General features: G+C 40.6%; 1 protein-coding gene across 1 annotated transcript; it reads left to right on the forward strand.

Annotated features, from left to right (window-relative positions):
- Nucleotides 1-2,670: 2,670 nt before the first annotated feature.
- On the forward strand, nucleotides 2,671-4,255 carry LOC135932470 (uncharacterized). The gene is made up of 3 exons (XM_065469953.1): nucleotides 2,671-2,761; nucleotides 2,871-3,062; nucleotides 3,174-4,255. Exons 1-3 carry the CDS (start codon nucleotides 2,671-2,673, stop codon nucleotides 4,253-4,255), a joined length of 1,365 nt encoding a protein of 454 aa, XP_065326025.1.
- Nucleotides 4,256-13,637: the final 9,382 nt, after the last annotated feature.

Below are 13,637 nucleotides of genomic sequence, written 5' to 3' on the forward strand. Positions count from 1 at the left end.
TCCAGCTAAACATACATGAAACTATCAAAGCTGACAATCATTCCAATAACTTCTAATGGTACATATATATAGACACAGGACTACAAGGAAATGGCTCTCAGCATCTGGCTGTGGGAACAAATGATCCCTGTTTGTGTTCAAATTGTGTGCATGTTTTAGACGTGTGTCACATGTAGAAACACAAAAATCCCACAATGACACAAAGATGTGTTTGACACAACTGTGCAGCTGTAAGTTGTTTCTAATGATTCATTGAAGCTCTTCTAACATTCTGGTGACAATCAGTCCATGAATCTGTTCAACACCACAACAATTTGACTTCAATGTGAACGTTTGCCATTAAATAACCTTCTTCATCCAGCTGACGGCATCCTTCATTCTATGATATGAACAGTTCCTCCTGTTGATGACAAACCTCTGACATGATCTGCTTGAGGAGCTTTTTCATGTGAAGCTCTCTGAGCTCAGGGCTAAGTTGCTGTGATTCATCTTTAAGAGCTGCTGCCTCCTCGCCGTTCTTCTTCTCCTAATGACACCATTTCTGCTTCAGATCTTTCACTGGGCCTAAAACAGATGAAGAGTAGATCTACTGCTGTTCACTGTTTGTGTCAATATGGAGAAATATGAAAGACAAACACAGCACATACAGAGAAATGTAGACAGAATGTGCAGCCAGTGCAGTAAATGGTCTAAATATCAGCTCTTTAGAAAATGATCCTGATGAACATGAAACTAACATCCAATGAGAAACACAGCTTCCTTGTTTCATGTCCAATAACAAGAAATGAAGAGCTAATAAAGAGCTATTCTATTGTAAAATGCTGAGATGATTATTAGACAGAAGCCAGCGGCTCACCAAAAGCCTGCATTGCAAATCTATATGAAAGTAATCTATGCTCATATATGGCAAAATCCTTTAAGTGTCACTGTGTTTTTCATCTGTGCTCTTGTTGGTTGGACAAGTTTGTACATGACAAAGAGCTCAGTGGACTTTGCATCCATCAAATCCTGTTAGATGTTTGTTTTTCCTTCACAGCTTTGTGATGAAGGCTAAAGAACAGAGATATGAACTATTGCCAATATGAATCCTGATGCATGACGTGGGCACAGACCCACCAAAGCAACACTCAGCTCACCTCATTCCAGGCGCTTGTCTGCTGGAGACCATGAGCCTTGTTAGTCCCACATTAGCACCGTGGTAGGAAACAGCCTCCATCATTTCATTAGATCTGAATTTGGACTGTTTCCCTCTGGATGAGAACCAAGTCTGTCAAATCTATTGATCCAACACAAACTATCAAACACATTGGCTCACAGTCAGATTGGCTTTGTATGGATGGTGTAACAGGGGCTGGGAAAGGATGCTGAAAGCTGAATATAATACAGAACAATAACAGGACATATAATCATGTAGAAACATGATCTTCAACAGGCACACTTCTATTATTCATGATCACAAAGAACTTGTGCAGCCCTGATATCAGCCCTAATATATGAGTGTGTTTGCCCAAAGATTGAAACAGCATCAACATGACAGCTGTAAGAAATCTTCTCTCAGCCTTGTTTGGCAGAAGATCCCTGCAACAAAGATTGTAGCTGAAAGATGACGTGTGTAAAGTTTGTCTTTGGGAGGGTTGAGGCTGTTTTTAGACCTTTGATAGTTTCAATCCAGTTCTGAAAGACACAAATAAAAACAACATCATTAAGATCAGATCATGGAGCTGTTTCCTGCCTTGTTTCTAGCTTCACATTACAAGACTTTACTACAATAAAGATGCTAACGTGTATCTGTAGGAACAACATCACTGAATCTGTAACAACTGGAGCCAAACCAGTGGCTCTGCTGGGATCACTGGTGAGCCAACACTTCCTTGTTGATGCAGATTTCAGGGCTTCCTTTTGCTCCTCCGTTATAACTGTTCTCTCTTCTCAACACATGATGACACAAAGGAATCAGCAGTGACGAAGATGATGCTGAAGAGAAGCACACATTTCACACATATAACAGACCAGTCCAGTTACACACACCTCTGCTTGACATTAGGCCTCAAACAAAGACACAAAACACTAACTTGACTCTAAATAGAAGAAACTGGCAGCTTTTTCTGTTCTGTGCTTATTTATATTTGACACACATGCTTCTCTTTGTGCAAACACACATCGCACTATAAGGGTAACCTAGCACACAATGATTGGACAGCACAGTGATGATGCTGGGAGATCCTATACGAAGCAACACAGAAACACTGAGAACTTTAAACATTGATTATATTGAGATAAGCAGCCGACCCAGTCTAGATAAAGGCGAGCAGCTGGGACCGCTGCTGCACCAAAAACAGGTTTCAGTGTTTCCATGTGTGTGTGTGTGATGTCTTTACTTATACTGGTCAATAGAGATTGAAAATGTGACGTCATTGAGGGGTAAAACCGCAAAGGATTGTGGGAACCCAAGGCAAGAGGTACTAGCGCACGCAGGCTTTCAATTGAAATAAGTTACACAGCGATAAAAAGAAACAAAAAATGCCAAGAACCTGTTGTATTATTAACTGCACAAGCCGGGCGAACGACAGCCGCGTGAAGTCGACGGGAAATGCGTTTGGTTTTTATCGGATTCCGGCGTGGAAGAGAAATTCTCCAAGCCATGTCTCCGAAGTCACGAAGAGGCGACGGATGGCCTGGATTGCCGCTATCAGAAGACCTAATATAACGTTCGAAAACACTCCACCTCACATGTTAGTCTGCTCCAAGCATTTCCACAACGGTAAGTGTTTTGTGGTATTTAATACGTCTTATATGGCGCTGAACAGAAATCATCACGCTATGCTCCTTTGTTTATTGTGGCTCTGTGTAATGTTTGCTGTATTTTGTAGGCAAACCAGCCTACGAAATGCTGGAATGCGATCCAGACTGGGCACCCTCTCTCAAACTGGGCCACACAGAAGTTAAAGCTTCTACCACTGCTAGATTTGATCGGTTAAAACAGAGATCGAAATCAAAACAGCCACGAAAAGGCCCGCGTTCCTCTGGGGCAGAGACAGCTCATGCAGGTGAAATCCATCCAGGTAAAATTGTCAATGTACATAAATAAATACCACTTTTTCCACATTAAGCACTGTCTTATTTTTGCACTTTCAATGATCTTGTCTTTGTCTGTGTGCATGTATGTCTTTCAGCACCAGTCACTACGGAAACTACAGCTGAGAGCCAACCACAGCAGATAAATCCAAAGCACGAGGATGAAGATCTGCAGGAGTGTAAAATGTGTTCTCAAAGGTTACAAGAAATAGCACACCTTCAAGAAGAAAACCTAGTGTTAAAAAAAGAACTGTCCAAAAAGAAATTAGACATGGAATTCTTGAAAGACGAGAACTCTAAAGTTAAATTCTACACAGGGCTGCCTTCTTTTGCTTTACTAATGGGGGTGCTACAACAAATCAGCCCGAGCTTGCCAGACACTGACAGGAAAATTTCCCAGTTTCAGATGCTCTTGCTAACTCTCATGCGTTTAAGACTCAACCTTCCGATTGCACATATTGCACACCTCTTTGATATTAGCCGGACAACCTCTTCCACTGTGTTTAACATTACTGTAAATGTGTTGTACGCTCACCTGAGTCCATTGGTGCACTGGCCTGGAAGACATTGCATACAGGCCAGTATGCCACACCAGTATGTAGAGATGTTTGGTGACCGGGTGACAGTTATTATTGACTGTTTTGAACTGTTCATAGAGAGGGCACAAAATTTACGTGCCATGGCGGAGACATATTCAACATACAAAAGTAGACACACAATGAAATATCTCATTGGGATCACACCACAGGGGACCATCTCTTTCATTTCTAAAGGATGGGGAGGGCGTACAAGTGATAAACGAATAGCGGAAACTTCTGGCTTTTTACAGAAGCTTTCACCCGGGGACATAGTGCTCGCAGACCGGGGTTTTGATATCAGGGAAAGTGTTGCCTTAATGGGTGCCACTTTAAAAATTCCAGCATTTACACGGGGTCGCAGTCAGCTACAAGCAAAAGATGTGGAGGACACACGAAAACTGGCACATGTCAGGATCCATGTTGAACGTGTTATAGGCTGTCTACGGTCCAAGTACACTATCCTAAACGACACCATCCGTCTAGGTTTTGTGGTGCCATGCGAAGGTGAGAACATGACTTTGCTGGATAAGGTAGTTGCTGTATCATGTGCGCTCACAAACATGTGCCCAAGTGTTGTTGTAAAGCAAGCAAGTGATGAATAACTGTTTTCCAATTTGGTCTTGTTTTGTTGTGCAGCTATGTTTTTAACAAAATGAAATAATAATGCACAACGGTATATTATTTTGCCTTTGTCCTGTAAGCTTCGATAGTAACATGTAAAACTTGTCAGTTATAAATAAAGACAGTCCTGATGAATGACTTGTGCAACACTTACTTTATTTGTATTGGTTCTGACACTGTATATTAGTACAGTCTGAAAAGAAAGATTGCGTATGGACATAAAGAGATAATAATTTACAGCACAGCTGTAAAGTACAGTGGTGTGAGACACATTTATTGCAATTTTAACACGTTATAATAATTCACTGTGCGTAACAGAACAACAGATAACAAACCATAAAGTGAAGAGTACAGGAAGATGTGTCCACCTTAATGAGACACTAAACATGAAATCACAAGAAAGTCCTTCAATATAAGAGTTGTCTCAGAATGTGTGTAACTGAAATACTTTCTGATTAGTTTTCTATGCAAGCTTTTGTCTTTCTTTTTTTTTTTGTCACGGTGACATCCATGTAATGTGGCCCTTGTGAAACACTGGTTTCTGGATCACTGTAGTGATTGGCCAAGAGCTCAGGCATCACAACTTTGTAGAAAAAATCCTGAGCGACAGGCAACATTTTAGTCCACAAGTCTATATCTGGCATCACACGTGTAACAACACAAGCTTTTGTTGTCCACACAACAATGTCACAAAAGTGTGACTTTGTAACATAGATCTGTGTTTGTACCTGCTTGTAGTAAATGTGTGTCTTTTTCAACTCAACCCTTCCATCTTTTAACCCCAAACAAAACCTGTCATCTTCACAGGCCTGCAGGAGGTTGTTGTTGCGGTGTTTATATGGGCACTTAATTTCCACACATCCTTCACCACAACATTCACATTTTACGAGCGCATCAGGGGTGGCACCTAATTCTGGGAATGCGGGGTTGATTATGAAACCACACTTATCAACTTTAAGTTCTCTATGCTGCACCTTTCCCTGTGAGGTGTACCACTCGCGTGCTGTGTTTTCATTGTCTCTTCCCAACTTGAATTGTTGGGGTTCTTGGTTGGAGAGCTGATGTGACAGTTTTTGTGGGTAGCACACTTTCTTTACAGTTGACAACGCAGGACTGGCAGTGGAGGTGGACACAACCGCATGTATGTTTGACGCAGTGATTCTTCCTGCTCGTGCTGTGTGCCAAAGGTCACATTTGTGCTGCTCCCTGGTTTTCTCCTCCAGTGCCTCTGCCTCAGCCTTTGAGACAACGACACAGTGCTTCAGACGTTCACAGTGCTGCAGAAGGACAGATAGCTGACAGCCCTTCAACTGTGAGTCAAAGATACGTAGCAGTGATTTGGGGAGGACACGAGGCTGGACAGGGTCAGCATATAGGTGGCAGAAGTCCTCCATAACAGCGCATAGGCCTGACCGGTTTTCATGCATGAGATCTGTGAGAGACTTTAAATCGGCCAGTGTGCGCACTTGTAGTGAGCTGCCACCAGTGCGAGTCCGGATTTTGGGTTTAGGAGAACAGTCACTTTGTCCAGCACTACATGATTGGTCGAGTGCCCTTTTTCTTGCTGCACTGGTGGTGTAGTCAATTGTGTGGCCTGGTACTCCTTGCACTCTCTTGATGTTGGAGGGCATAATCCAGTAAGCTTTGACATCTGTCAGCGTGATATTACCTCGTAGACGCACAGTAGTGTCAACTTTGTAAAGGAGAGCCGCTACATGCACACACTTCTCTGCCACACCAGCCATGCATGTGCAATGTGCACTTTCAACGTCCCCATTAGATTGCAGAATAACCCAGGGCTGAAGAGGCTTTTGGCTGAGGCGCATGGAGTGATTTACCTGAAACAGTCAATGCAGAAAAACATGTTTGTGAGGACAGAATGTACAGTAAATGTGTAGCTTTGCATAAATGGTAAATTGTCCTGGCAGAATATTGCGTATCGCTTCTGTTATTACCATGGTACATAGACAACAACATATACTTTTATTCACAGGATATATGACAGATTTTTGTCTCAGTGATTGCCCAGTACGATTACAGCATACAATATTATTATCACTGCTACATTTCTGTAATGCATACCATATATTCTTTGCACTACTAATTAATTACCGTGAGCTAAAAGGTCCTATTTATAAACGGTTCACGAATGTGTATTTATGAAGACGATTTGTGAGACAGGTAAACTTACCGTTGTGCGTACGATGGTCTTGTGCTCAACACGGTGCATTTCTAGGTCCTGTACCCATCCGTCCGTGAACTGCACCTGGGCCTGTTGCAGTGACCTGAAGTTACTAAAAACTTCATGAGTGTATGCACTCACTCCAAGAACCATGTAATTATAAATCTGAGCGTGGTTAAAGTTGGGCAGCACGCTGATGTCTTTTGTCCAGTCTGTGTGCTCGTAAGGGTCTAACCCTTTCACTCCTTTGATTTTTTCCAAGTACCTTTTCTTTGCCTTTTCCTCGAGTCTGTCTTTGTACGGACCGGCATTGTTCTCCTTCGTTTTGTACATTATTTTTTGGTGAGAAAAGAAAAAGCAAGACGGTATTGGAACGTGAGAAAAAACGTTTTGCGGTGCTGCAAATGCTTGCATTTGATGCGGTAATTTAAATGTCCTGCCTTCACCTCCCGGCATGCAATGCGCGAAAGTCACGTGGTCTGTCAATCTCTATAGACTTTAGTCAACACATAATTGAAAGGTGTTACACATGAAATAAAAACAGTGTTTCATCTTTATTCCTCTGAAGCAGCTGCATTATAACCAATCTGCTCCTTTGTGGCCTTTAAAACAGCTTAAATAACTGTTGTTATATTTGTTTCTGCTCCTCTTGGACAGACGACTCTTGAAAAGACATTTTTGAATTTCAATGTGACTTTAACTGGATAAATATGGGATATATAAACGTCCCTCTGCAACAAACTGATTCCAGCTTCTACCTCATGATAGGAATGTTTTTGTGGCTCAAGATGACCTGATATCTTTCATGATGGAGACATTTGACACATGTTTCACATATTATAGACCAACAAGTTATTCATAGCAGTTTAAATACGGGGAGTCACTTTTGGGCCCAGCAGATAAAACAGAGCCAATATTTCCTTCTTTATTTAAGTGACGTGTGTCACAGATGTGACCTAGTAAAGTGTAGCTGAACATTAGTAACGTTATTAACACTCTCAGCTCGTCCTTGTTCCAGACCTGAAGATCCTCTTCTTTCATTCAGCAGCAGCTTCAGGTCTCTGATGGTCCAGGGCTTGTTGTTGGAAACAGCCCTGCTGGGATGATGGTGTCCTCACAGAAACAGTCAGTGATGCTGTTGATCTCCATCACAGAGCACGTCCCAGTCTGCAGTCTCAGTCCTGCAGGGCCTCGCTGGCTTCCTGACTCCACCCAGTCAACAACAGGAAGTGTTTGCAGGAACAAAGTGAGGCTGTGGTCAAACAGGAGTTTTTATCTCCTGGCTCTGACTCTCACTGCGGCCCCGCTGCTGTGTCAACATGTGTTTGTGCTAAACAATGATTGAAAGTGTTATAAATGACTTGTTGGCCTCTGATCTGTCACAAACAGCTGAAACGTGTCTCTCATGAGTCACATGAAGGTTTCTGACAGAAAGGACAAAAAGTAGCTGCAGTCAGTTTGTGTCATTTTTATATTTATTCATCTGGGAGAAAAATCTGAGGGACATTAAAATGTGTTTTTCAACAGAGACAAGAACATAAATATAACGTCACAGGTAAATGAACATATTTCAAGTAAACAGCTGGACTGATCAGGTCCAAACACAGAGTGATCAACAAACAGCTGTCATATCTTTATATATAAGCTCTTTATAAATCCTGTTCACTGCAGTCTGTTTCCTAATAATGTCAAACTGTTAGAAACACAGAAACATGGTCTTTGTTCACATAAACCTGTCTGGGATCCTTTGTTGTTCTTTTGATGCAGAGTTACATTATAAATATAAAGAGTTATTTCAGAGTCTCATCAGTTTTCCTGCATGTCTTTATTGAACACATCAGCAGGGCTGAAGCTCTCATGTTAAACACACACTGATCTATGGACACGTTCATGTGTTTCTAACAGCATCATAACCAGGCTGTTATCAGCTGCACTAACATGATGTCACACACACTGAATGTAACAGTGACAGTTTACATCATCACACAATCAGCTGTGATTGTTTCACTGTCATCAAACTAGTCAACAGGAAGTAGAATCAATAGAAACAATCATTTACTGACAGCATGTCTGATTGAAATAAGTGCAGATTATGTATGAAGTATAACTGCACACAGTAACTGTGTTACAATAAGGACTTAACAGCGCCCTCTGCTGGAGTGTTTTCACATTGAAAGCAGCTTTCCTCTGAATTCAGTGAGGTTATGACTGAAAGCTTGCAGTGTGGGGCAGGAGACTCAATGAAGGAAACACAGATTCATTGGAGAACCTGCATGAATTTGTTGACACTACTGACGATGATGCCGCCTCAGTGACTCCATATATCAAGCAGCATATTTCATCACTGATACTTTAAAAAGGACTTCCATGAAAACAGTTCCCAGCATGACTGGGTGAGAGATCCTTTCAAAGCACCAGCTCCAACTGGTTTCAGCTTTGCAGAGGAGAACCAGTTCATTGACGTCTGACTCCACACTGAGACTGCAGTTCACATCACAGACACTGAGTGGATTCTGGCTGAGTGTAGAGGAGCAGTATCCACTCTGAGGGCAGAAGGCTGTGGGCGTTCTTCTTCCTTTAGTCTCATCTTTGTGAGCCTGGCTTCTCTGCTGTTGCTGCAGACCAAATACAGTCCCAGCTAAACACTGAGCAGGAGCTGAGAGCTGCAGGATCCTGCTTCAAACCTGCTTTGAAACGCTGTGCACTGCAAAACGTGCTCATCGGAGCCATTAATGCTGACTTTGTTATTTTGATCAAAGAAAGAAATCAGCACAAACTGTTTTATTCATTTTTGTTTTGTAGGTTAAAGTGTTTCATATATTGTGCTCCTGAGTTAATGTTGCTGATAAGTTTGAATTCATTTTTATTATTTCTTGAGTTTATTTCATTTTATTTTTCTGTATCAAATGGTTCAAATGTTTATAGTTTTAGTAAGGATTTTATTTCTTTTTTATTTTAGGCAAATTGTTGCACTTTACATTGTTTGTTTCCATGTAAAAGTGTTACATTGTTTCTCTTCCAAACTAAAAAGTGTTTCTGCTGCAGCTTCCATTCACTCTTTATCATTTTCCAGTCAGTGAAAGTCTTTTTGTGTTCTCCTAAAATCCACCGTCCTCACAGTGAACACTCGTATGCTCGCTGTTGTGCTGTCACAGACTGTGTTATCAGCCGTGTAGCTCGCTCATACCTCAGTTCATTTATTCTTCTTGTTCTACCGTCAGACCCAGGCGCACAGCTTTGGTTGAAGTTCTATTTAATTTTTTTCAAAAAAATCTCTTGTTGGATGAACACAAATTAATCATGGCACCTTTTTCTATGTGATTTAAGTACAATAACCCATTTTTGACCATGTGAAACCAACACATTTGGCATTTGGTGGTTTGATGTAATCAGATTACCTTGGATCAACGTAGTATACTTACATTGACTTGAAGTGATTTATTTAAATATGTAGAGTGAAAGTTTTAATTCATTCAACACAAGTTAAAATCTTCAGGAGAACACAATGAAATCTTGTTGTTTAAACAACTACTTTGTTAATCAAGGTAATTACTGCTAGTCTTGCTTAATGAACCAATATGGAGGTTGATGATTTAATAGAGACAAACAACCATTTGCACTTACATTCATGGGTAATTTAGAATCACCAATAACTCTAATTACACACTGCAAACCAGCCAGACTGTGGATTTGCTGTGAGGCAACAGCACTAACATCACACCACCAAGCTGTCACTCCAGGCTTAACAAAACTAGGAAAGCTGTGATTGATGCAGAATTTTCTGTAGGTTTTTGTCCTTGACAGGTTAAACCACAAACACATGGTGTGGGTGTAGTTGTCTGCCTCTTAAAACTCCAGCGATTTTCTGCAGTTTGACATCTAATGTGATCTTGTGAATTTCGTGAGTTCAGGCAACTAACCACTCTTACTAGATTGTATCCTGTCATCTCAACAAGAACAAGAATTAAGTTGCTGAATTTCATGCAGATGCTACATGATTTAATTACGTTCACCATAGAAACATGAAATTATTTAGTTCAAATTACAAGTTTGAATCTTGTACATGTAACAACCACCCAATAGGTGTAGGCTGCTGGGGGACTCCCATGATGCACTGGGTGTTTCTTCTTCACTCACTATGTGTTAATACACCTCTACGTGTTTAATCATTAGTTATTATTCATATCTGGCTCTTCCACAGCACGTCTTTATGTCTTCTTTCTCTCACCCGAACTGGTGAACCCCCTCTTTTGCAAAGCAGACACAATACAGCATACGTCAATCCAAAACCACAAATGTTCAGTTAACTTTGACATAGTTTAAAAGAACATCGCGTCTCGTCTCCATCCAGGTGGTTTCCCACAAGCTCGCCTTCGCTGTCGCCTCGTGCACCTGCTTCTTCATCAAACAGTCACATACACCAACATAAAACTGCAACCATAGCAACACAATTTAAACTTTCCCCTATAAATGATCCCTCTAACTAAGTGTGTGTGTGTGTGTGGTTACATGTGTGGTTACAATCCCACCCCATTTCACCTTGCCGACTAGCTCCTGGCCTCTCCCCAGACAGAGAGACAGAAGCCGCTCTCGTGTATGTAATAACCGAACCAAAACTATGTATGTGTACTCTACTGAATAAATGTTTTAATCAAGAACCTCTACTAAAAGCTTAATCAAAAGATATAAAAGTATAAAAGATAATAGCATCATCGAAACTGCTCCTCAGACTAGCTTTCACTCAGACTCTGGTTTTGGTTTCACTTCCTGCAGAGCATGTAACTTCAAAAACATGTAACTTCCTGTCTTATTTTGGCACAGAGTTACTCAGCGTTGGGGCCTTTTCTTTCACCATGCAGTCTGCATATAAACATTTAAGATTATAAATCCAACTCAACAGTTTAAAGTGATTATAACTGCACCTGTAATAAAGCTTAATTGGGTGCCAATGTGTTTAACATCTAAATGCAATATCACTATTAATAAATGCGTCAATGCAAATGCTTTTTATATGATTATGATGCAATAGCAATAACAAAATAATAAAAATGGAATTAATAAAATGAAATAATAAAAATGGCAGAAAAATAACACCTCAATTCCTCACAGCGGCTTTCTCCAGAGCCCATTGTAATTTTGGAGAAACTCACTTGCAACGGTTTTCTCGACGTGTCGTATAACGCTTTTAATTCCCGTCGTGCAGATCTGCTTAAAGAAAAGAAATTCACAAACAGAAATCAGTGCACTTGTTCAAAAACAAAAATAAAATGAAAAACAAAAATAAAAACAAAAGTAAATAAAAATACAGAAGCCCGGTCCTAGGACTTGTCCCAGAATATTCTTTTTTCTAATAGGTGAAAACACACCAAATCTAAGAGTTGGTGCCATGGTAAAACCTTCCCCATACATTAGAAACAAAACAAAACAAAAACAAAAAAAAATCTGCTAGTTTTATTCATTTAAACTCTGGATTCTGGTATCATTCAATCATATTCCCCAAAATAATACTAATTCAGTCGTCTATGTATCACTTCTCAACCCACTCAATAAACCAGACAGGATGATGGTAACAGTATTGCCTACTTAAAATTGTGTTTGATCCTAATGAGCTTCCTTGCGTGTGTGTGTGTTAGTTGGGTTAAGACATTTACCATTTCTCTGTGTCCATTTATGTACCTTCCCCCTTTTTTCTGAAACAAAACTGCGTTCACTCCAAATTTTGTTTCAGAAACATCTAAATGAAAATCTCTGTCATAGTCAGGCACAGCTAAACCCCAAATACTTGCAGGTTACCATCGGCAACCACGCTGTGTGTTATTAACCCCTTCTACAAATACCCTCTTTGGATCTGTAACACTTTATGTATGATTTTGTATTCTCTGTAGTGCATATCATGTGCATGTGTGGTGTTGTCTTTCATTTTCTCTAACAGTACTCTTGCATACCTCAGTGCTTGTCTTCCTCCCCCTTTTGTGGTGGTCTGGACACTTTGTCAATCCTCCACTTCAAGGCAGTCGTTTGTCTCCCCAGATTCCTTAACCCAATTTGATTCCCCACACTAAAACAGCATTCATCTGTCCTCACCTGCTCCTTTCTCCTCTCCCACTTTGCCGTCCAATGGCAGTCAGTTCTCTTCAGCTTTGTCCCGTGTTTGCTCCCACTGTCTCTTTCATTGCCATCTTGCTCCAAACATGGCAAGTGTCAAACTCCAACAATCTTCTCAAAAGTCCTTCACACACAGTGAAGTTGCAGCTTGCTGGAAACGCATCTCCATTCATCCAATCAAGATGATGGATCTTCTCTTTCTGATGCCGTTTGCCCATAGTGCTGCTGGACCTCTCTGCTCAGGACTCTAGTATTGTCTCTTGGACTGCTGTCCACTGTTGATGTTCATGCTTGTGCTTCTGGTAGTGCACTCTGTGTCTTCAGGGAGAGATTAGCTTCCTTGGAGCTTGGTTGTTCAGGATGAGGACAGGAAGCTGCAAAACAATTCAGCCAAAAATTCTGGCTGGGTGTTTCTATTTTTTGTTTCTAATGATCTTAACCTATAATTGTCTTCCGACTGCTGCCGTGGAGAATTGATCCAGGTCCGTTCCCCACCTGTAATCGACAGACTGAGAGACTTTCATTATTCACTGTGACTGCATATGTTTCCATCACTCCTAAAGCAACACATCTCCGCTTATTTTGTTTTGAACTCCACTGACTTTAAACCCCGAAAATGAAATTTTTATTTGTTCTTAACCGCAAAAAATCTTCTTGATGTTGTTGTTAATTATTTTCATCCACCACACTCCAAATTATGTTTTCTTTTGTGTCCAGTAGGGGAAGAAGGTGACCTGTAGTGTCACTGCTTTCGCCAGTTGGAGACAATTTCCCACTCACACTTCCACACTTTTTATTTTCTTTGTTATCATTATTTTCTTTCTCTCTTTTTTTTTGTTTTTACACCCACACATTAACCTGTAAACTCACTCCTCCAAGCTCATTTTTCTTTCACCCCAACAGCTCTCATACAGTCAGCAAACAAATTCTCCATTCATCCTTGAGTACTTGGTCACCTTTAAATGTCACTATTAATTTTATCAATTTATTCATCATTACCTTAACACTAATCCACTGTTTAGTTTTCTTTATTTATTTTAGTTCACTTTCTCCTATTTAATCACTTTGATTTCTTA

This window comes from Pelmatolapia mariae, linkage group LG3_W, assembly GCF_036321145.2.
Source record: "Pelmatolapia mariae isolate MD_Pm_ZW linkage group LG3_W, Pm_UMD_F_2, whole genome shotgun sequence".
In the NCBI taxonomy this organism is placed as follows: domain Eukaryota; kingdom Metazoa; phylum Chordata; class Actinopteri; order Cichliformes; family Cichlidae; genus Pelmatolapia; species Pelmatolapia mariae.

Excerpts from the sequence above, each read along its gene's own strand:
- LOC135932470 (XM_065469953.1), top strand. The coding sequence starts at position 2,671 with ATGGCCTGGATTGCCGCTATCAGAAGACCTAATATAACGTTCGAAAAC. Across the intron at positions 2,762-2,870 it reads CTCCAAGCATTTCCACAACG|GCAAACCAGCCTACGAAATG; the intron begins GTAAGTGTTTTG and ends TGTATTTTGTAG. Across the intron at positions 3,063-3,173 it reads TGCAGGTGAAATCCATCCAG|CACCAGTCACTACGGAAACT; the intron begins GTAAAATTGTCA and ends TATGTCTTTCAG.